Below are 23,460 nucleotides of genomic sequence, written 5' to 3'. Positions count from 1 at the left end.
TATCTGTCACTCTGGAAGGCAGTTATCTTTGTGTAGGATAGCTGTGGAGTAACACAGAGTACTGATATGAGAGTAGAAGTGAATGACACATTTTCTCCAATTACTACCAAAAAGTACATGATTTTAGATTGAATGTTCCTCCTTGCAGTATCTGGTGCCAAACATGCCTCTACTGTATAAAATTTGCAGGAACCTTAAATCTATAACTTTTGATGGGAAAGTACCATCAAATCTATGTTTGAAGCACAGAGGTGATATGGGAGGAAAAGACAAGCGGTGAAGTGAGATTCTCTTCACCTATTATAACAATATACACTGCCTAAGCTCTGCTGAAGTGCTTTTCAAAAGGAAGACATATATGTGTCTGAGAAACACACCATTCGTACTTTTATTAGCTTCTACCCATCTCTTGATACTTAGAACACTGGCCACACTATGCCCAGAATGGCAACGGTGTGCTTCTGGGGAATGCCAAGCAGGACAACTGTTTTGCACGAGTTCCAGTAGCATAGTTCCAGTTCATGGAATTGATCCATTAAGACACAGCGTAATCAGAAAACTGAAGAGGCCTGGACTAACTAGTAAATTAGGGTAACAGTTGTATTTTTAAGTTGAGTGGGTTAGACTGGGAGGAATTGTGGCCTAATTGACAGGGATTTCCACACCATTGAGACACAAGTTTTCATTTTTGGATTTTCAGTGCATGAATTCTGGGATAGTTTTGTTATCAAAAAAGCTTAAACCCAGGATATGAACTCCATTACTTTTCTGCAAAACCAGAAGGGGGACGTCTGCGAAGTCGATTATGCTTTCTAGACATCATCACCAATGAATGGCTGATTTACTCCAACCTACTTCATCATAATCCACCTGGATCTGAGAAAAAGTGATAACAAGGCCTTTCACTGATAGTTTTGTTGACCCTGTGAAACTTTGCTCCTGTGGCTGTAGGGTCAGAAGATCCTCAGACTGAGTACATTGTAGTCTATCTGCCACACTGTTATAGGGTCTCCTCATACACTTGTGATATCTTTTGCATATCCTCAGGCTTTTCCCTGAACCCCAGTGTTTTATTAAGCATGTATATGGAATCCATACCCAGGCTATCCCAGTCCAATGTTCATTATGTATCTTGACAAAATCCAGATTATCTTCCACTTTGAGGTGGCCTGGACTTGATTGTCATCAGTTTTTGTGACAGCATGTGTAAAAGACGTGTCTGGATAGACCCGAACTGGCTCACACTTGAATTTTCAGAGACAGAGCTAAGGATGATATAGTGCCCACAGATAGGACCCCCATCATAGTGGCACACATATTTAGAAGATAGTCCGAGGCCAGCTGATACTGTACAGAATTTGCTTATTAAATTTAACTCAAAGCTCTTTATGGCACCCTATTATTCTACCTGCTTCTATCACCTTGGATTAATGAAGAAAGTCTGCCATTTCCTGACATCAGAAGATCACTACATGGCAGTGATGGCACAGATTGCCTCCTTTCTAGATTATGTGAATGCTCTAAATTTCCGTTTCAAAAAGAAACCGCTAGAATGTATTCCTAGTTTTGAAGAAAACAATTTCCTTTGGTGACACCTTTCTCAAAGAAGCTTGGCAGGCTGGGTATAGAAAGGAATGTCTATTCCAAAGCTTTATACATTGTTCTCCAAGTGATTTATGGGAGGATACCTACATATTTAAAGCTAACATTTTAATGATATCTAAGTTCCTATGCAGGCTCCTCAAGAAAAGAGGTGCTCTATCAATTTGCTCTTTTTCAGATGATGAGGACGGGAGGCTGTTCTGTTTTTTTACACCAACCTCTCAAAATGATAAAAAATTCCTTTTTTCTTTTAGGCCACTCTAGGTCTCCTGCAGGTCAGGAAGAAATTGAAACATTAGCTTTTTCATCTTGATCACGGAGCACTGCATTTTTGAGCAGCATCTGTAAGACCTCTGCTGTTAGTGTGCCACAAAACACTGGGCAGTGTAGGCTGTGCTTGAAATAACATCACAATGATGATCATGGTTACTTGGATCTGTTCCCACCAATCTGCAACTGGAACAGTGGGCTGAATTAGGAGGAGCCAGTATAGATGATTTAAATATGTTTCTCCTAAGGTCAATCTGCTACCAGAACAGATAAAGAAGGTTTCAACTTAGCCAATGTTTCACTCACTGACGACTTGCCTTACCAGAAAAAGTCACAACCTCCGCATCTTCGTCTTAGCATTTGACCCATGCTTTTTGCCAGAAAGTTTGAGGATACAGTGGGATTGTTTACTAAGCATGTCCCACCTCAAGGACCTTATGGGTATATCTTCCAGGGTAGTGGGATGAAATTCTTCACCCGCCAGAAAGTTGTTACGTCTAAAAGTAAATGCTTTTTGAAGGACCACCCATCATCTACCTGGTAGCAGCCACTCACGGTTCAGCCGCAGAGAGTGGCCAGGCCCCAGAAAAACAAATGGAAGAGAAGTCTTTTCACATGTTTTATTAATTAAATACATTTTGCCAAAGCTTGGCTTTCGTTACAATGCTTGTGACATATTTATTATTACAGGTTTGTCTTTTTAAACAACTGCATTGCTCTTTGGCAAGGTGGTGCAGCTACACTACATGCATGTTCGTGTCCTTGTTATTTGTGCCAAGCTACCAAGTGAGAGACAGGGATTCATTACAGAAAATATTTTTAATTTGTGGTTCAATTGATTTGAGTCTTATTGAGCTCAAGCAGACCCCACTTCCGGGCTATGTTTTTTTCTACCCCTAGCCTAGAACTTCCAATTCTTACAAAGATTTGAAACATAACACCGAACAATGGGCTCCAACTGCCCTTCTGCTGAAAGAAAGAGGCCTGAAAAAAAGACGTGCTATTCCTTTGGCTGTAAACACCTCCGGATATTGTCACTTGATTGACAGGCAGACCACAGGATTCGGATCCAAGTACCGGCAGGCACATTGCCAGGTGACAGATGGCACTTTGGCATGCACTGCTCTTTAAAGCTCTGGTAGGCAATGTTTTTGTGTTATACCCTTGGTTATATATATGATTTATAAAACTTGCATCTAAATATGGATATATATGAGGTTAGATAGACTAAATGTTATTTAAAGCACCTAGCTCAATTAGGTAAACATTCCTGTTACCTGCAAGCTAAATGTTTGCATTCTGGCAGTGGTAAGTTAGCCTTTCATCCATCTAAGGTTGGTTATATTGAGTACCATTAAAGTGGCTAATAGTAATGCGTTATTTGCAGCGCTTTAAAACAGTGAAACTGAGGTAATTCGCTGCTGATATAAAACAACTGACTAAGTTATTTGTTTATATTGATAACGAACTGTGATAAGATGCCAGAAACTAACTTAAACAATTCAGTATAGCATCTAAAGTCTCACTGCCCTAGCACTGCTCGCTCTTTCAAGGAGGATGTCAAGAACTGCCCCCATGAGCCCAAGCATTCGGCTTCTTGGCGGCTTTCGAAATCCCCCACAGGCGGGTCTGTGATTGAGCGCAGAGGTTTATCGCCGCCTAGGCAGTCGGAAGTCAGAGACACCCGTTCCCTAACTTCAAGAACTGTAAAGAAACATTTGTTTTCTTAAATTGGGCGGGTTCATAAGTATCCTGTCTAATGACTGTGTGCTTTGGCTGTAGAATCTGCATCAAAGCAATTCATTTACAGTGCTGTTTGGAAAATAAACATTACACAATACAGACAAGAAAACAAACCTGTGTGTTTGACAGAGCCGTCATTGTATAAAACAACTTGAAAGAATGACCGCGTGTTGTACTCTGAGCCAAATTTGCGAAGCTATTTGCACAAGTAAGTATAGATCACAAGCGCAAGAAGCTTTTTTACAACTGTAAATGCACTTTTAGAATTCACAAAAGTTGGTTTTACACAAGGATTTTTACAAACAGGGAATGTTTGTGTGTGTAATTGACCTGATATACTCAGTGCTTTAAATGGGGAAAAAAAAGTGCAGGTACTCATTAAAATAGAGGTGTGGCAAGTGGGCGGGGCTAGGGGCGGGGCTAAGGGCAAAATATCATCATACATAATTACTTCTGTACCAGTTGCAGCACATATTAAAACACATCAGAAATGTGTTTCTGTAAAAAAAAAAAAAAAACAGGTTAACTTATTACACAAAATGAAACTCATGATGGCACTTTCACCCGAATGGTCGCTGCCCATCTGATTGACAGTGCAGGGTCTGTCTAGAGACCCTGTCCTGTTAATCGCAGCGTGACACAAGCCCTCTCACCCCCCTGCAGTTTGGGGACAGACAGTCACATGGGCGCTGCTGGAAACTTTGCCAGCAAATCTGCTAAGGCTGCTTCAGCCGAGTTAATTACTGCCCTGCACTGGAGGAGAAAACTAACCTGAGCCTGCCGTGCCGCCGATCAGGGTACCGGTACTCTCCCTGGCTACAGAGAAGTGCCGGTACTGACGGCAACATTTTTTAAAAGTGCCGGTACTCCGTACCGGCGAGTACCGGCCCATTTAAAGCACTGGATATACTACCTCTCATGATGGGAACAGATTGGAAACACCAACGAAACTTTCAAACCACTTCACACAGCGGCTAAGTCATGCAAATCGCAAATCTCGCACTGTCCCCAGTCATAGATTTGGTGCGCACCCTAATATCAGCAACCTATTGATACTTCTGCTTAGCAGGCAAACATTAATTATAACCATAGCGGTGCACCCACGTTAATAAGAACATGTCAAATGAAATAATCTGCAGTTCATGTATATGTCAAGCAGTAAAACAGTAACAACCATAGCCCACGAGTTTTGTTAAAAAAACATAACTTCTTCAGGGCCGCAATACAATTTAGGACATGCATATAATAGCCATAAATACATAAATATATGCATATTGTAAATAACATTACCATATCTAAAAAAAACAGACTATCACCATCAGCCATTAACAACAATTTGTACATAGAAAACATATTTAAAATCCAATGATGTCCTGCCATAACATTCAAGATAGTCCTATATTTCAAAACATCATCAAAATCCGAAGAGAAGAGAGAATTACCTCATTATCCCAGGATCATTCATATATATCAAGATGGGAATAAAAATGCATATAAAATGTACATCATATACGGTTTTGGTTGAAGCACAGTACATTTCCTTAGCATATTCAAAAGGAAAACCCTATTTCCCAGGTGTACTCGCATATCACAATTTCTTCTCCATTCGCCCAGAGTCTGTTATCCAAAGAACCAATTTTAGCAAATTATATTTCCCATCTCCATCTGCACATTCTGGATTAGATATATCAAATGTTGAAGTCTAATTGGCAAAATATAATTTACCATAAGCTTACAAACATTCACTCCTATATTCCATTAGGATCCTATCCACACTGTGCACAAACCTTCAAGGTGCCGAATTCAAAAAGTAATGTACAATTTGATGCCAAAGTGTATCAGATTGGGTCTAACATCTAGTTACAGCACAGATACCAGTCTAATCTCTCCAACTTTTTAATTTATTTTTTACAGACTACTCATAACCCTACCTGATGCATAAATCGCAAAGTGCATTCAATTTACCACCAAGACCTTCCTCAGTAGACCTAGCATCTAATTAACACATCACATGGTTCATTCAAGAGAGGGACACAACTTTACTAAATCGAATATAGAAATGAAGACAACGATCCACATTTTCCAAGCGCTCCTTATAGTTTCATGCAAACATGCCTTATTTCGATGCTGTAAATCTTGCAAATGCAAAAGGAAAACAAAATCACTATTCCACCTTCACACAGACACTGAGGGCCTATTAGCATAGCGGGTGGATATTCACCGCCCGACCGGCGGTGGCTACCTGCCCGCCAAAACACCCCGCCGGATGGCCATTTACTCCCCCCTGCCACATTAGCATGGCGGGGGTACCACGGCAGACGGAAAGACCGTCCACCGCTTTTCCGCCGGTAGGCAATCGTTTCGATTGCCTGCAGTGGGGAAAAGGCCCATGATATGGTGCCGGTGCCATGCAGGCACTGCCATCCATATTATGATGATGACGGTGACTCCGCCATGGAAAGGCATGCGGTGTTTACTTTGGGGGCCCATTGCGGGTCCCCGGTGGGGTGGAGGGGTGGGGGGCTGCACTTGGGGGGTACCCATGGTAACCCACTACACTGGCATTCACAAGGAGGCAGGCATCGCGCGGTGCCTGTCACGTTGTGCATGCCAATGCACAACATGCATTCTCAACATTGTGGCGGGTGCTGCTTACAGCACCGCCCGCAACAATGTTGAATATGTGGGATGCGACCACCAGGGTGGAGGTCACATCCTAATTGGCGGTGCGGAACTGCCACACCGCTGGCGGAGGGTCCCAGCACCGCTAGGGTATTTCTAACGAAACTGAAACACCCAGTGCAAGTAATTTCACATTAGTATAATATGGCAAAATTAATTTAGAAAAAAAAGGTGTTTGAACAAACCCAGGCGAACAAAGGCTACTTTGGAGTACTGTTCAACACATTAAAACATCAGAAAACCAGGGGCGGCTTGTCTGTTTGAGCAGAGGAGCGTCGCCCACTGGTTAAAATTCACCTCCATGCCCCAGAATAAAAAAATAAAATGGTAATAAAGTTGGTTTATTACCATTTATTTGTCAATATAACCATATTCTGACTCTCGCGTCAGCATAGGGGCGGGATAGCTGCTGAGTGACAGCAGCAGGGAGGAGGGTGGGCTGTCTCAGCACTTTTCAAAGTGCGCATGTCTTTTTGGCAGGCCGTCTTGCTACAAGCAGCCAGACATCAACACTTTGAAACATCTATCTCAGTTTCCTTAAGACAGCGGGGTTAGAGTACATGCAGGGCTCCAGTGTCCTTGGATCGGTGAGTGAGGCCGCTCCTTCCAGTCAGGGCGCTGCTCTCACAGCACAAGCGCACAGCCAGGATTGGTTAAGGTACTTCTCAAGGGCTCACCGTGCAGGAGGAAGACGTGCAGCAAGGAACCGGTCGGAGTCGGACATGTCACAGGTGTTTCATATTTTTTAGTTTTACCCGCCACCCATTTGCCTGCCTTACCACTCCTCATAGATGTTAGCCGCCACTGCAGAAAACAATCGATATCACTATCTGTCGGTCACAGAGACACTTAACACTTTTAATCAAAATAAAACGCCCAGTGGAAGGCATTTCTTATTAGTAGATTATGGGAATATTAATTTAAAAACAATAGTGTTTGAACAACCCCAGGCGAAAATATGCTACTTTGCAGTAGTGTTCAACACATTAAAAGATCAGAAAACAATCAAAATCACTATTTCATGTTATGGCAGGACACTAGAGGATGAGGAATTGTCAATTTTAATGATGCTTTATATGTGCACATTGTTGTCTACGTCGGATGTTGATAGGGTATAGTTTTTGTAGATATGATGACGTCATTTTAAATATTATTTATTTATGGTCATTATATGAATGTTCTATATTCTACTGCAGCCCTGAAGAACTTTGTTTTTCCAACGAAACGCACTGGCGGTGAATGTAACTGTTTTAATATATAACATAAAGAGAAAATGTAAATGTAAAATGTAAATTGATACTTGTATAGCGCACTACTCACCCGCAAGGGTCTCAAGGCGCTTGTACGAATACCGCTGTGGAACCCATCCTGGCTTTCCCTGTGAGGCGTCCACTCCTGGGCACCCCCAAGGTGGAGGCCAGGCATCCTTAGCGTTGTGGGGGCCGTTGTGGAGATTAAGCAAGCTATTGCCCAGAGTTGCAGAGTGGGACTCCATGATTGGAATGGCACCGAGGCGAGAATTATCAGGTCCGTGGATTTTTTTGAGCCCAAGACCCGCCGAGGCGGGGAATTGAACCCTGGTCCCGGGCTAGACCTCTGCATCAGGGTCTGCCGCTCTACTAATTGAGCCACACTTCTTTTCCACTAATAAAGAGGATACATGACCTACAGATGATTTCACTTTGCGTCTTATTATCTTGAGTGCACTGCTATGCCTATAATTGACCCTACAAGACTGCTGGGAGCATAGGAAAAGGGTTTTCCACACGGGGAGAATATTTTCGAAGTGGATAAAAAAAATTACTGCACAAATAGAATGGTTTCTCCTTCATGCACAGTTGTTGAGTGTGTGCAATTGCTAATGCATGCCGCAATTGGAAATTCACAAATGTTTTCCATGCATACATAGATCCAGGCCCTCCATAACATCTTCCATATGACATCATGCTACTCCTCTTCAGCGTTCATCTACAAAGGTTAGGAGCAAACAAACATTACCTTCTTTGCAGTCATGGCCATTATCGTGAAGCATAAAGCCACTCTTGCACTGGCAAGCATAACTCCCGAATGTGTTAATGCAATCATGCTGACATCCACCGTTGTCTTTTGCACATTCGTCCTTATCTGTGAGGAGAAAAGAACTTAGCCAGTTATAGTGAACATCTTTACATTGTTAGGTACGGTGCATATGGTGACGCTTACGCAGAGTACCAAACGAGTAAGCAAAAACAGGCTACACCTTCAAATACATCATCGTGACATCCAGTGTACACACTCATGTATTATAGTTATTGTATATTTGGTGCAGCCTCGACTATACTTTACCTCAAAATGTCTCACACTAGGAATGTCATGAGTCTGCACAGTCTGGTAACACGGTCTGTCTGTTCCTGTTCGGCTAAATGTCATATGTGGCCCCTCTACAAACCTTTCCACTGTGCCCTGTCCGACAGGAATGATCCTTACATGAACCTTTGTGGCTTCTGTGAATCACTTAGCATGAAGGTGTCAAATATATTGAAATACAAATTAGGTACAATACTAGGAAAAATGACGAGTGGAAACCCCTGTAGTCTACGTCGAAATATATCTCCCCACCATAAAGGGTGGAAAAGTTTGAAATTGCTCAAAAAGTCTGGGTTTCTGCTTATACTGCGTACTGTTATTTATTCTAATACTTTTGCATTTTAGAGATTATGCCTGTCAAATAAATGTTACAACTTGTAGGAAAGATGAACCTCCTTGCAGCATGAATAGAAAAAGCAACCGGGTAAGCATGGTGTGTTATAGTCATGCCAACAGATAACCCTCTCTTAGATGTCTGTACACAGCTCTCTTCAGTTCCAAGAGTACTGCTGGAGCAGAGCTTTCTATTGAAAATTTATTAAGATTTAAACTCCAGTTTTTGTTAAATGTCATGATTAAAATTACTGATAATTAATTGCTAAAATTATTAATTTTGTTTAAATTCCCTGACTAATCAACATTACTAATGAAAGAATTACACGTGGGAATGCCTTTATGTTGCTTATTAATACGTGAATTAAACTGGTGAGCGAATTAACTAAATATGTGTAGTTAAAGTGCTATTTGTAATGTGATTGCGCTTTAGAATAACGTGCTTCTAATGCTTCTTTGCGTTGCAGATGGCTAGGTAATTACATACACATAAGGGTATTAGTGGGAATTAACACTGTTTAATCATTATGATGTGGTAACGTTGTTTTGTGTTTCTTTTAATTAAGATGGTCCGTTTTGGCCTAAATAAAGATGGCCGCTATTTACAGCCTGCATTTGATTGAATAGAATACGACGAGAGGCCTCGCTGAACATGGTTGGGAGCCACCCGATCTCGGCCTCTAGCTGTATTAAAAGTTTCCGTGAGGACAGCAGCTCCAGGCTTGCTGCCAGCTGCCCTTGGAGAAGAATAAAAGCCACAATGAACTCTGATAAACTTGCGCTGGCTTCACTATGATTCCGAGGAAGAGCATTCATGGATGTATCGTCTTTTGTTCAAGCTTCCTTCTTGCGTGTTTTTATTTTTGTGATTTTCGAGAGCGAAGGTTTTTTCTAAATGTTGCGAGTCAACATCCTTTCCTGCTCGCTCTGCTCAGCGGCTCAACGGACGTTTAGAGTTTGTTTGTTACTTTTAAAGTGTTACTTTCCCTATAAATATTACTAGACTAGAGAGGGTCTGTTCGCGATTATGGCCATTTCTTCCTGAACCTATGCTCGAGAAAGGATCGATGCTGATTGAGAGCACGGTGACTCGAGAGACTTTACTGAGAGACCTGTCCTGACCCATTTAGCTAGAATAGGTAACTATGAGAATAATGATTTTGCTATTGATTGACTTTCATTTGAACTAATTTAGATAAACAACCATTTGCTTGAATCATAGTGTCTGGTGGTTATTTCTTTGTCATTTATTGAGTTTCAAATGTATTTCCTATGTTTAAAATCATGACTCAAGACAATTTCTTTAGGATGCATTGACCTCGCTTAGATGCAGATTGGTTTAGGTTATCTCTCGTACCTTCGGTGTGGATAGAGTAATAGTTATGAATGTTAGTGTGATGGGCCCTAGCGTATGATGAGTGTATGTGCGTGTGACTGTGGAATTACTCTGTCCGTGGAAGTAGGGAGAATTTATAGGCTCCGATCTGCAGCAGTTTCCTGGTAGCAGTATGATGGTTAGAATTATTGTTTTGATCTGATAGATTGCTTGTACATAGGCTTTTGATTCATTGATTTATTGATTGATGTTGATATATGTATTAACACTATGGGCCTCATGTAGGTAGCATACCAGTTACCACTTCTAAAATACCGAACGATACCGAATCGGTATTTTAGAAGTGGTAACTCGTATGTAGGTAATGAGTCGGTATTTTTTACCGATTCGTTACTATTCGGTAATTACCGAATCGGTATTTACCGATTCGGTAATGAGGCATACCTTCCCATTGATGGGAAGGTATGCCTCATTACCGAATCGGTAAATACCGATTCGGTAATGGGGGGAACACTTGCAAGGGTGGCAGGGTGTCACATTGACACCCTGTTGCACCCCTGATTCGGCCATGTGTGCACATGTGGCACACATACATGCCCTAAGGGCATGTATGTATGCCACATTGCACACTGCTACGCGGGTAAAAATGCATGAATACATACATTAATTATTTACCACCAACTAAAAGTTGGTGGTAAATACCGACTCTAAAACACACCCACACACTCCCCCTACATCTCGATTTTGCTGTCGGAATTTACCGAATCGGTAAAATTACCGATTCGGAAAAGTTACCGATTCGGTAACATTACCGATTCGGTATTATTACCGATTCGGTAATTTTACCGATTCGGTAAATTCCGAAAGCAAAAATTGTCCCCCTACATACCATTAGCCAAAATACCGGTCGGTAACGGTAAAATTACCGAAAATCGGCCGTTACCGACCGGTATTTGGCTACCTACATGAGGCCCTATATGTTGAAGTCGTCGTATTAAGTTTTATGTAGTGTGTACGGCTTCTGGAACGTGGGGAGCTGGTGACGGTTCCGTAGTAGGGCAGAGGGAAGTGTGTGCTGCTCTCGGGAAACACTGAATTGTTGGAATTACCTGTATGTATGCAGGAAAAACGTGTGACAATTGAAGTTGCGCGTCACATCGTCTGGGTTCGGAATCAGTGACATCGTCGTGTGTTACTATTAGGGACATATTTTCGGTATAAAAGGAGTGTGCATGGTAGCGAAGGTTATCTGTGAAACTCTGGTCTTAAGTCCCAGGGATCCGTAAGGTTTGCCGTTAAAGCTTATCGCTGGAGAAGTAATAGGTATTCTCTGAGCTTGTTTGAAGGACTGGGCAGAGGTAAGCGCTGCTTGGTTAACGTGTGTTATAATTCTGTAGTGGGACAGACTGTTCGCTGTTCTCGGGAAAGGCAGGATTCTGTGTGGATGTACTACATTTTCTGGTATGAAAGTGCGTGAATGTATGAGCATTTAGTTGATTGTGAGACTCTTTGGAGCATTCCTGGAGTAAGCAGTTAATGGATGCATGTTAGAAGGGCAGAGTAGAGGGATGTGCTACTGTGTCAACGAAAGTAATTATTCCGTGGTAGAGCAGAGGCAAGCGCTGTTCTAGAGAGAAGCGGGATTCTTGTGAAAAAGAATTTTCTTTACTATTCTGTGGTTAGCGAAGCAGACAATGGAGATGTTTATATGTTGTAACTAATAGATTTTGTAGAATCTGAAAAGAGTCTACCGAGAAGACTTTTGTAAAGGAGGGGTAGACGAGTGACAGGAGATAGGAGTAAAAGCGACTGCAGCGACTGCTGACGTCAGAGAGTCAGAGAGTCAGACAGACCGCGCTGTGATTGGACAGTGGATTAAGACAGTGCTCGCGCTGGGATTGGTGCGTTGGTGTGAGCCGCGCAGGGATTGGAAGGAGTACAGGGTGATGTAGACGCTCCAGGATTGGTGCATTAGTGTGAGTCGCGCTGTTATTGGACAAAAGATCGTACAGTTGCGTAAGGGACTAGAGAGTTGTGGTAAACGTGAAAATGTATTACCAAATGGAGGAAAAGCAAAAGAAATCCTTGTTCGGTAAAATTAAAAGATGGTTCGACAAGGATAAGAACATAATAACTAGAGAAGGTGAATTGTTACCTCCGACAAGGACTCCTGCATCCTTCATGGTTGCGAAATATGGGTATAATACCTGTATACGGTTAGATAACTGGGCTAAGTACACTAAGGATGATGGTGTTTTAGCGTTCCCGGAACATGGTTCATTTAATCTGGCCATGTTGAGAAATTTACGGGAGAAAATGATGTGTCTAGAGCCTAGACCAAGGCCGACACAGTTCGAGGCGTTAGTGGAATGGGAAGATGAGGTGCATGAGCGAGAAAAGCAGAGGAGTGGAGGCAATTATAGGTATATTTTTGGGAGGAAATATGATCGTGAAACTCATCATGATCGAATGAGGAGATGGCGAGATGCTAGTATGTCAGAGGGATTATATCCTATGAGAACGGTTGAAGAAACAGAAGGGAGGAAGGGTACAGAAAAGGTGCCTGATACAGAAGTGAGAAGGTATGGGGCTAATGATTATGAGGATGAGGTCTTGGATGACATGATTTATAAGAGACCACCGCCATATAGACCAGAACCAGAAGAGAGAACGCCAGTTGCTACTCCCATAAGAGATACTTTTCGAATTGTTAAAACTGAGATTGCGACACCTGATTTGAAAAGTGGTAGCTCTTTCACGGAAAGAGAGAGAGAGAGAGAGAGCGAGAGAGAGAATCAAATCGGTGATGAGAAAACAAGAGAATTAGCCAGAACGACATCTGAGCTGACAGAGAAAATTAGAGAGTTGACGAAAAATCTAGAAGCTGTTACAGTACCTGTAACTATTGGTCCGGTTGTGCCTATTTTTGATAAACAAAGAATGGGTGAAAATGGTTTGACAGTTCCCTATGTAAGAAATGGTTTGGTTGGCTCTTGCACTTTGGAGGAATCAAGAATGAGGACGGGAGAAAGTAATTTGAGACAGCTGAGACATGACACATGTAGTGGAGGATCAGATGTACAGCCTAATTCAGGATTGAATACTGGTTGTTTAGTAGGATCAATTTTGGAACCACAGAGGATGGCAGAGCAAGTGGGTGCAGTGAAAAAGTCTACTGAAATAACAGCTGAAGATTTGAATGATTGGTTGAAAGTTCTTCAAAAGAAGGATAAAGATTCACAGGCAATTGATGTAGCCAGGTTGCGCATAGAATTGGAGGAGCTTATTGCAGGAACAATTCCTACAGAAATATTGAAAAACCATCATGATGGAGAGTTGTTATTTATGTGTAAGGGTATCACTTGGAGGGCTAAGAGTACACATGACAGATTAAAAGCAATAGCAAGTGAACAAGGAGTTGACATGGATAAGGTAAAAGCTTTGCAGAAGCCTTACAGGGTGGATTTCACCGACAAGGACATTGAGAATCTAAATGGTGTTGGTAGAACAGGGCAGATTAAGGAAATGATTGCCTTATTGTGAAAATGGGGTGATGTGGAAAAATGGAAGGATAGATGGTACAAGAAAAGGGAAGATTCAGTGGACAGAACTTACTCAGCTTTTCCTATGAGAGAAAAAGAGAAAACAGTGGATGCTTATCCTATGAGAGAGATTCCTGGAGGAGGATACGTACATGTCCCATGGACTAGACAGGATATTTTGTCATTTACGAATGATTTTCCTCGACTAAGAGAAAAGCCTGTCGAGTGGTATAGCCAGGTAGACAGGTTTGTGAAATTGTCAAAAGTGCTGTGGATTGACCTGAATAGTCTGTTTGATATAATTGTTCCAGCAGACTTGTGGGCAGAGTGTAAAATAGTTGTAGATTGGCCTGCTAAGGAGTACCCAAGAGATCCGAAAACAGGAGCACCAGATCCAGAGGTGATGAAGAAATATGACCAGGTTATTGTGTTCCTGAAAAATAAAGTACCCCCGAAAGAGACAGACTGGGTTAAGATAGATCGAACACATCAGGAAGCAAAAGAATCAGTTCATGCTTTTTACGAAAGGCTGATACTGGCTTTTAAACAGTTTAGTGGAGATGAACACCTGGGTGATAAGGATTTGAGTCATTTTGTATACAGGTTTGTATATGGCCTGAGACCTGAAATTAGTGAAAGAATACGTGAGCACACAGTTGATTGGCAGAGTAAAAAGATTGATGAAATCTTGAGACATGCAAAATACTTCAGTGATGAGATTGAGGCGAAACAGAGAAAGCTGAAAGAGAAAGCAATGTGGGCACAGGTGAAAGTTGCTGAAAGACAAGAAGCACAGCTGGTGGAACAAGCAAATAATCCAGGAAATAGGCCCAGATATGGCACAGGAAAGGGAAAGGGGAATCTAGAAGAGGCGAAGAAAAAGTTCCCTTGTCACAACTGTGGACAATTGGGGCATTGGAGATCCGAGTGTACCAATCCACCATTAGTGAGTAATGAGAATAAATCATTGAATCAACAGGTGCAGAACGAGGGGTGTAATCATCAGCAGCAACAGCAGAAGGTTGTCAGACAGCAGAGTCAAGAGCCAAAGCCGCCCTTGCCGCAGAATAGAGGATCCCAAAAGTATAACCAGGACTCAGGATTCTACAATGATGAGCAGGTAAACAAACTGAGATGTTCTAACCTGGTACAGCAGTACTGGTTAAAGAATGAGGGGAGTGAGTCTGAAGGGGACTATTGACGGTGCCGAAGAGAGGAGGTAGAGTGCATACTTGGTGCAACTCTAGAAATAGACCAGGCAGGACCATTTGTAGATGGAAAAATAAATGGGGAGAGTGTTACTTTTTTGGTAGACACAGGAGCGACGAGATCAACTGTCAGGTCAGCAGATATTAGAAATCTTCCTCTCTCGGATGAAGCAATCCAAGTAGTTGGTGTAGCTAATACACAGATTAAGACTCGACTTACTGAACCAGTAAGGGTAAGAATAGGGAAATTTTCAGACATGCACAGATTTGTAGTCTGTGACACCAGTCCAGTGAACTTGTTAGATAGGGACCTATTATGTAAGATGAACTGCACAATTTTCTGTACTCCAGATGGAATAGCCTTTGAGACACCAGATGAGGATGTTTTGTATAGGATGACTCTAGATAATAGAGAAAGTGAGATTGTTGGTACATATGCTGTGTTTAACCCAGATGATTTGCCTCAAGAGTTGAGACACACAGTGAAAACAGCGGTTTGGGATTTTACTGGAGAAGATGTGGGATTGATGAGTAATGTAGATCCAGTAAAGATTTCAGTGAAAGAGGGAATCGTTTATCCTAATATCCCACAGTACAGATTGACACCAGAGATAATTGAGGGAATAACCCCTATAATTGACAAGATGATTCAACAGGGTGTTTTGAGAGAGTTACTGAGTAGCTCGTGTAATTCACCGATAATGGGGCTGAAGAAACCTAATGGAAAGTTCAGGATTGTACAAGATTTGAGAAAAGTTAACAAAATTGTGGTGGCATGTTGTCCCATTGTGCCAAATCCATCAGTGATTTTGTATCAGATTCCTCATGATGCTGAGTGGTACACGGTAATTGATTTGTGTCATGCTTTCTTTTCAATTCCATTGCATCATGACAGCCAGCCGATTTTTGCATTTCGGTTTGGACAGCGTATTTTAGCATGGTGTCGTATCCCACCGGGTATACAGAGAGTCCTTCGATATTCAATCAGTTGTTGAAGAAATCATTAGAGAGTTTGATCATGCCCGAAAGCTCAGTACTAGTGCAATACATCGATGACCTACTGGTAGCATCGAAAACACGTGAAGCTTGTGAAGTAGATACCATAGCTTTACTGAATCATCTGGCAGATGGAGGGTTAAAGGTATCTCCAGCCAAGTTGCAATTTTGCAAGAAAGAGGTGCATTATCTTGGACACAATATTGAAAAAGGTCTGAGAAAGGTGACCGATGACAGGATCAAAATTATCAGAGGAATGAGAGCCCCAATGACCCAGAGAGAAGTGAGGATGTTTCTGGGGATGGTGGGTTATTGTCGTCAGTGGATAAGTAACTTTTCTCTGATAGCAAAGCCATTGATTAAATTGACTAAAAGTGAGGTGAGAGACCCATTGGAACTGAATGCAGAACAAATGGCAGCATTTGAGGAATTAAAGAGCAGAATGTGCGAGGCTCCTGCTTTGGGAATGCCAGACTATGAGAAAGAGTTTGAGTTGTACTGTAGTGAGAGGAATGGATGTGCACTTTCAGTGTTAATTCAGAAACATGGACAACTGAGGAGGCTTATTGCGTACTTCTCATCAACACTTGACCCTGTAGCTGTGGGTTTGCCAGGTTGCTTGAAAGCAGTAGCTGCTACATGCAGAAGCTTGGAACAGAGTGAGGGTATAATAATGGGATATCCTGTACGGATATTCGTACCTCATGATGTGGCAATTCTTTTGACCAGAAGTAGGACTCAATATATGTCACATAGTCGGCTGACTAAATATGAGAAAATCATTCTGGGAGCATCAAATGTGGCTCTTGAGAGATGTGTGAATGTGAATCCAGCAACTCTGTTGCCAGATGCTGACAATGTGAATGTGGGAGATGATGTTGATCATGATTGTTTGGATGTGCTTGACTACTGCACAAAACCCAGACCAGACATACGAGACTTGCCATTACCTGAGAGTGATCATGTGCTGTTTGTGGATGGATCATGTCTGAGAACTGATGATGGTGTGCTGAGTGCAGCATATGCGGTATGCAAGGTTTCAGTGGTTATGGAAGCCTCATCTTTGAAAGGAGTAAGGTCTGCTCAAGTGGCTGAATTGGTGGCATTGACGAAAGCCTGCAAGATTGGGAAGAATCTGAGAGTGACTGTGATGACTGATAGTCAGTATGGATTTGGAGTGGTTCATGATTTTGGCCAGCTTTGGCTACAGAGAGGTTTCTTGACGTCGAGTGGAACTCCAATAAAGAATGCTGAAGTGATTGGGAAATTGCTTGAGGCGATACAGCTGCCTAAAGAACTAGCAGTTGTAAAATGTGCTGCTCATGGACAAGGAGATGATTTTGTTACTCTTGGTAATCGTTTTGCCAATGACATAGCACAGTATTGTGCAAAGAATAATAATTCAATTAATCGGGGACGAGAGAGGGAAATGTCTTTTTGTTCTGTGATGTTTACTAATGTCCTAGAAACGTGGGATGAAGTGAAACAGTTGCAGGATGAAGCAGGAGATGAGGAAATGCGAGATTGGATCAAGGCAGGTTGTTCCCCAAGAGAGACAGATCATGTTTGGATCTATATAGATGGGAGACCAGTCATGCCAAATAGCATGTTATCAACAATGGCAAGAATGTATCATGGCCAGGGACATCTGGGGAGGGACGCTATGATTAGGTCCTTTAAACAAACCTGGTACAATGCAAAGTTCAGGCTGATTGCAGAGAGCATCTGTCAAAGATGTTTGATTTGTCAGCAGTTCAATACTGGAAAGAAGACAGTGGTGAGTTTAGGGACAATAGGCAGAGAAGGAGGTCCTTTTACCAGAATGCAGATAGATTTCATTGAAATGCCCCAAGTGAACAGATTGAGGTATGTTCTAGTGGTAGTCTGTTTGTTCTCAAGATGGGTGGAGGCCTATCCGACTGGGAGAAATGATGGGATAACAGTGGCAAAGTTACTGTTAAGAGAGTTGATTCCTAGGTACGGGTTCCCAGTGACCATTGAGTCAGATAGAGGTGGACACTTCTACAATGAGCTCATGGGTTTAATTTGTGAAGCATTGAGCATACAGCAGAAGCTACATTGTGCATACAGACCAGAGGCTTCTGGTGTTGTTGAGCAGATGAACGGCACAATCAAAAACAGGATTGGTAAGATGTGTTTAGCCACTGGAATGAAATGGCCTGATGTCTTACCTCTAGTGCTAATGACTATTAGGTCTACTCCAGATAGAACCACAGGTTTGAGTCCACATGAAATTTTGATGGGACGTGCGATGCGACATGCTTTCGTACCTGTCAACAAGTTGATGACAATAACTGATGACATGATTTTGGATTACTGTAAAGGCCTGGCTGACGCAGTTCATTCTGTGTTTCACCAGGTTGGAGAAGACGCAACCACACTTGAAAAGAAGCAAGCCCATGATCTGAGTCCAGGGGACTGGGTGAGGATAAAAGTGCACAGAAGAAGAAATTGCTTGGTTCCAAGGTGGGGAAGGCCAAGACAAGTTATTCTGACTACGACAACTGCAGTAAAGTGTGCTGGTGTGAAAAACTGGGTTCACGCAAGTCATACTCTAAGAGTTCCGAATCCAAAGGATGGGACTGGTAAGGAGTATTTTGAAGAGTCAGATTCCAGTGATGATCCAGACACTGAACCAGTGAGAAGAGAAAAGAATCCTGAAAGGGGAGAAGGAGAAAGAGAGTCAGGTGATTCTTTTTTCTTTCCAAGAGAGGCTTCAAGAGAAACATTGAGAGTCTCAGAGGAGAGTAAGAGTGCCTGAAGTTCCAACAAGCAGTGGAGAAGGAAGAGGAGAAAAGAGCAATTCCGCAGAGACTACACCTGAGTCAGATGGGGAGATTGAAAATCCACCTGAGATTACTCCTGAAGAAGTAGGGTCAGAAGAAGATAGAGAGGGACAGATTGCGGAAGACCCCCGAGGAGGTGTAGGGAACATTCCTGATAAGCTAGGTGAAGGGACAAGTAGACAGCAAGAAGATTGCGTGTCGGAGACCCGAGGAGGGACAGGAATAGGGAAATCTCAATTGGTGGAGAAGAAGTCTGTGGAGCAAAAGAGAATCGTTGATGAACCGGAGGCAAAGGAAACAGAATCAGATGAAAGTGAGAATGAGAAACCAGAGGGTCGAGTTCTGAGAAAGCGAACTTGGATCGGAGAAAGAAATAATAAAGAGGCGAGACCGAAAAGGAGTGTAAGAGGAGATCTTTGGCCTAACAGGATAAAGAGGCTAAGGTACCGACTGACACGAGCAAGTTCAAGTTCATCAAAGGCTGAACAGGTGAACGAGGTGTCGAGTCAAAATCAAGCAAGAGAGGAGGAACAGAAGAAATCAAAAGAACCTGAGGAGATCAAAAGAATCAGAAAACCTAACCAGAAGTACAGGTCACCGGAATGGACGTATGTGGCACTGCCTGAAGGAGACGAAGAAGAGGCAGAGAGTCAAGGAAATCCGGAGGGGACCTTGCAAAAAGTGGTTAAGGAGGAGAAAACTGTTGGAATCCTGAAAGTTATTTTGACTGACATTGGAGAAGAGTCAGATGCACAAGATGTTGAAGATCTGATACAATTTGATGTTGCTGAAGAAGAAGTGAAAAGTGATGAAAATCCAAATTGAGTAAACTGAAGGGGTCACTTGGAAAGAGTGAAAAGAAGAAAATCTGAAAATTAGCTGTTTGAAATAATTCAGAGTTCTAAAATTTAGTAGTGGAGTAGAAGAGGTTAAGTCAAAAGACACTGCCAAAGTAATAAGATGGCTAACAAAGAAAATAATCAAAGTAGATGTGCCTTCTTGAAAAGATGGTGTAGAATGTGCTGCTGCTGTACAGGATTATTAATGCTAATATGGGGTGTACTTGCTTTACTAGTTACATTTAGAGTTACAATAGACACTTTTGGAATACATACTGAGAATGTGACTAACATAGTGAAGAGTTCACAAAGAGTAGTTCCAACTAGAATTAGTAACATTTACATACATAAAGATAGGTCAATTAATGATTTTTCTAGCAATGTTTTTTCAAAGTTGTTGTACGAATACGTAAAGACAATGGAAGTAAGGGATCGCTACGTCTGTATGCAGTTACCTGCATCCGTTTCAGATGGTGTTACTTATCACCATCTTCCAGCTATGTATGGGATTTCATGTAGTGTGTTAAGTAGTGTTTTTTATTCGTTAGGGAAAATAGATTATGAGATGTCTAACAAAGATAACATTTTTGGGCAGTTGCCTATGAATAGAGAGCTGAATCCAGCTAAAGAAGCTAACATTTTTGGTCAGATTTTTATCGAGACAGAAGAATTAACAATAGATTACATTTTTAGAAACAATTTAACTTGCAGTTTGAAAGAAGAAGAAAAGGCTTTCCTAGACATGGTAGAGAAAAGAAGAGTGAGCATGCATGAAAAGGCAGGAGAATATATAATGGGTAAGACAGTGTGGGACATTGAGATGGGAAAGAAGTTAAAGGAAGGGGCCAGTCCAACTTTGGCTTTAGATGCACCACAGAAGGGTAAACTATGCATTACCAGAAGGAAGTCTCAATATGATACTTATTTTGTTGGGACTAGTGAGTGCCATGATACATACTTTATTGCAACAGGATGGGGTTTTAAAGGTGGAGAAGATCCAGTTTTCCCGGGAGTGTATTATATTTGTGGGAATAAGGCTTATTACAGATTGCCTGACCATTGGTATGGCACGTGTTATGTTGGCCTGGTCTTTCCAAAGATTTTTCATATAGATAAGATAGAAGATGTAGAACACATTAATCTACTAACACGCTTTAAGAGAGAAACTTGGTCAGAAATTGTAGGAGATATTTTTGGAGCTTTAATTCCAGCAGTGGGAATTTCATTAAATGCATATGGAATTCGGAAACTGTCAACAGTGGTGGATCGCTTATCGACAAGTACCGCTGGAGGGTTTCTTTTGGTAAATACGGAGATGGTTGCCGTACGCGCCATGTCCATGCAAAATCGACTTGCCCTTGATATTCTATTGGCCAAGGAGGGTGGAGTCTGCGGAATGCTGAAAGTTCAACATTGTTGCACTTACATTCCTGACGAAAGCAAAGATCTAAAGGTCTATATCAAAAATATTACTGATTTGCATGAAGAATTAGTACCACTGGAAGCTGAAAGTATCTGGACTAAAATAGCTAATAAGCTACTTGCTGTTAAGAGTTTTATTGCTAAAATAGGTAGTACCATAATTGGTAAAATATTGTTTCCTTTGACATGTGTGATTGTTGTATTATTGATACTTAGATTGGGGTGTTTGTGTTGTAAAAACAGGGGAGGGAAAAAGAAAATGATAAGACAGAATATTGAAAAGAAACAAAAGAGGTCAAAGAGAGACCCACAAGAAATAGAGTTAGAAAAATTGAGGGAGAGTGTTTACTTGGAGTCGAAGAGGGATGATGAAAGAGAGTCTGGTGTGTAGTGTTATAAAAAAAGACATTTCAATTTCTCCTAAAATGGGACTACATTTTTTTTTTTTTGGGTTGGTTTTTGTGGTGATAATATATCACCAAAGGGGGGATTGCTGGAGCAGAGTTTTCTATTGAAAATTTATTAAGATTTAAACTCCAGTTTTTGTTAAATGTCATGATTAAAATTACTGATGATTAATTGCTAAAATTATTAATTTTGTTTAAATTCCCTGACTAATCAACATTACTAATGAAAGAATTACACGTGGGAATGCCTTTATGTTGCTTATTAATACGTGAATTAAACTGGTGAGCGAATTAACTAAATATGTGTAGTTAAAGTGCTATTTGTAATGTGATTGCGCTTTAGAATAACGTGCTTCTAATGCTTCTTTGCGTTGCAGATGGCTGGGTAATTACATACACATAAGGGTATTAGTGGGAATTAACACTGTTTAATCATTATGATGTGGTAACGTTGTTTTGTGTTTCTTTTAATTAAGATGGTCCGTTTTGGCCTAAATAAAGATGGCGCTATTTACAGCCTGCATTTGATTGAATAGAATACGACGAGATGCCTCGCTGAACATGGTTGGGAGCCACCCGATCTCGGCCTCTAGCTGTATTAAAAGTTTCCGTGAGGACAGCAGCTCCAGGCTTGCTGCCAGCTGCCTTTGGAGAAGAATAAAAGCCACAATGAACTCTGATAAACTTGCGCTGGCTTCACTATGATTCCCAGGAAGAGCATTCATGGATGTATCATCTTTTGTTCAAGCTTCCTTCTTCCATGTTTTTATTTTTGTGATTTTCGAGAGCGAAGGTTTTTTCTAAATGTTGCGAGTCAACATTCTTTCCTGCTCGCTCTGCTCAGCGGCTCAACGGACGTTTAGAGTTTGTTTGTTACTTTTAAAGTGTTACTTTCCCTATAAATATTACTAGACTAGAGAGGGTCTGTTCGCGATTATGGCCATTTCTTCCTGAACCTATGCTCGAGAAAGGATCGATGCTGATTGAGAGGACGGTGACTCGAGAGACTTTACTGAGAGACCTGTCCTGACCCATTTAGCTAGAATAGGTAACTATGAGAATAATGATTTTGCTATTGATTGACTTTCATTTGAACTAATTTAGATAAACAACCATTTGCTTGAATCATAGTGTCTGGTGGTTATTTCTTTGTCATTTATTGAGTTTCAAATGTATTTCCTATGTTTAAAATCATGACTCAAGACAATTTCTTTATGTTGCATTGACCTCGCTTAGATGCAGATTGGTTTAGGTTATCTCTCGTACCTTCGGTGTGGATAGAGTAATAGTTATGAATGTTAGTGTGATGGGCCCTAGCGTATGATGAGTGTATGTGCGTGTGACTGTGGAATTACTCTGTCCGTGGAAGTAGGGAGAATTTATAGGCTCCGATCTGCAGCAGTACCACCAGTAGATGTTACTGAATGTAGCAGAGATGTTAAGCATCAGTAAAGCAAGAGGACCGCTGAACTAAGGGCCAGATGTACGACTGGTTTTAGAGGACTCAAATGGGAAATTGGCCCGTGTGCGACAGCTAATTAGGCCGGTGCAATGTACAAACCCATTTTTGCTAGTCAGGAACCTATTACCGACTCAATAGGGTTCGCAACTAGCTATTAGGAAGGGGCGTACCAAGGGCATCCCTTCCTAATAGTGAGTCACACTTCTATGTACGATTGCTTTGCGACCGCAATTGCAGTAGCAAAACACTCGCAATTTACCACCTACTTCAAGTAGGTGGTAAGCCTCTCGCAAACAGGAAGGGGATCCCTTCCCCTTTGTGACTGGCAGCAAAAATATTTATTATGAGCAGGAAGTGGTCCCATGGACTACTGCCGACTCCTAAAAAATGAAACAGAAACATTACATTTTTCTTTTTTAAATGCATCCCGTTTTCCTTTAAGGAAACCAGGCTGCATTAAAATAA

The 23,460-nt window shown here is 41.6% G+C and overlaps 1 protein-coding gene across 1 annotated transcript in view; it reads right to left on the bottom strand.

Moving 5' to 3' along the window:
- TLL2 (tolloid like 2) overlaps nucleotides 1-23,460 on the bottom strand; it is a 2,438,103-nt gene that overhangs the window by 377,275 nt on the left and 2,037,368 nt on the right. The window contains exon 17 of the mRNA XM_085603672.1: nucleotides 8,296-8,421. Coding sequence (XP_085459798.1) covers nucleotides 8,296-8,421 — 126 coding nt within the window. The remainder of the gene's footprint in view (nucleotides 1-8,295; nucleotides 8,422-23,460) is intronic.

Source organism: Triturus cristatus, chromosome 1_2 (assembly GCF_964204655.1).
Source record: "Triturus cristatus chromosome 1_2, aTriCri1.1, whole genome shotgun sequence".
In the NCBI taxonomy this organism is placed as follows: Eukaryota; Metazoa; Chordata; class Amphibia; order Caudata; family Salamandridae; genus Triturus; species Triturus cristatus.
Note: the sequence above shows the minus strand (reverse complement) of the source record. Positions and strands in the feature narration are given on the sequence as shown.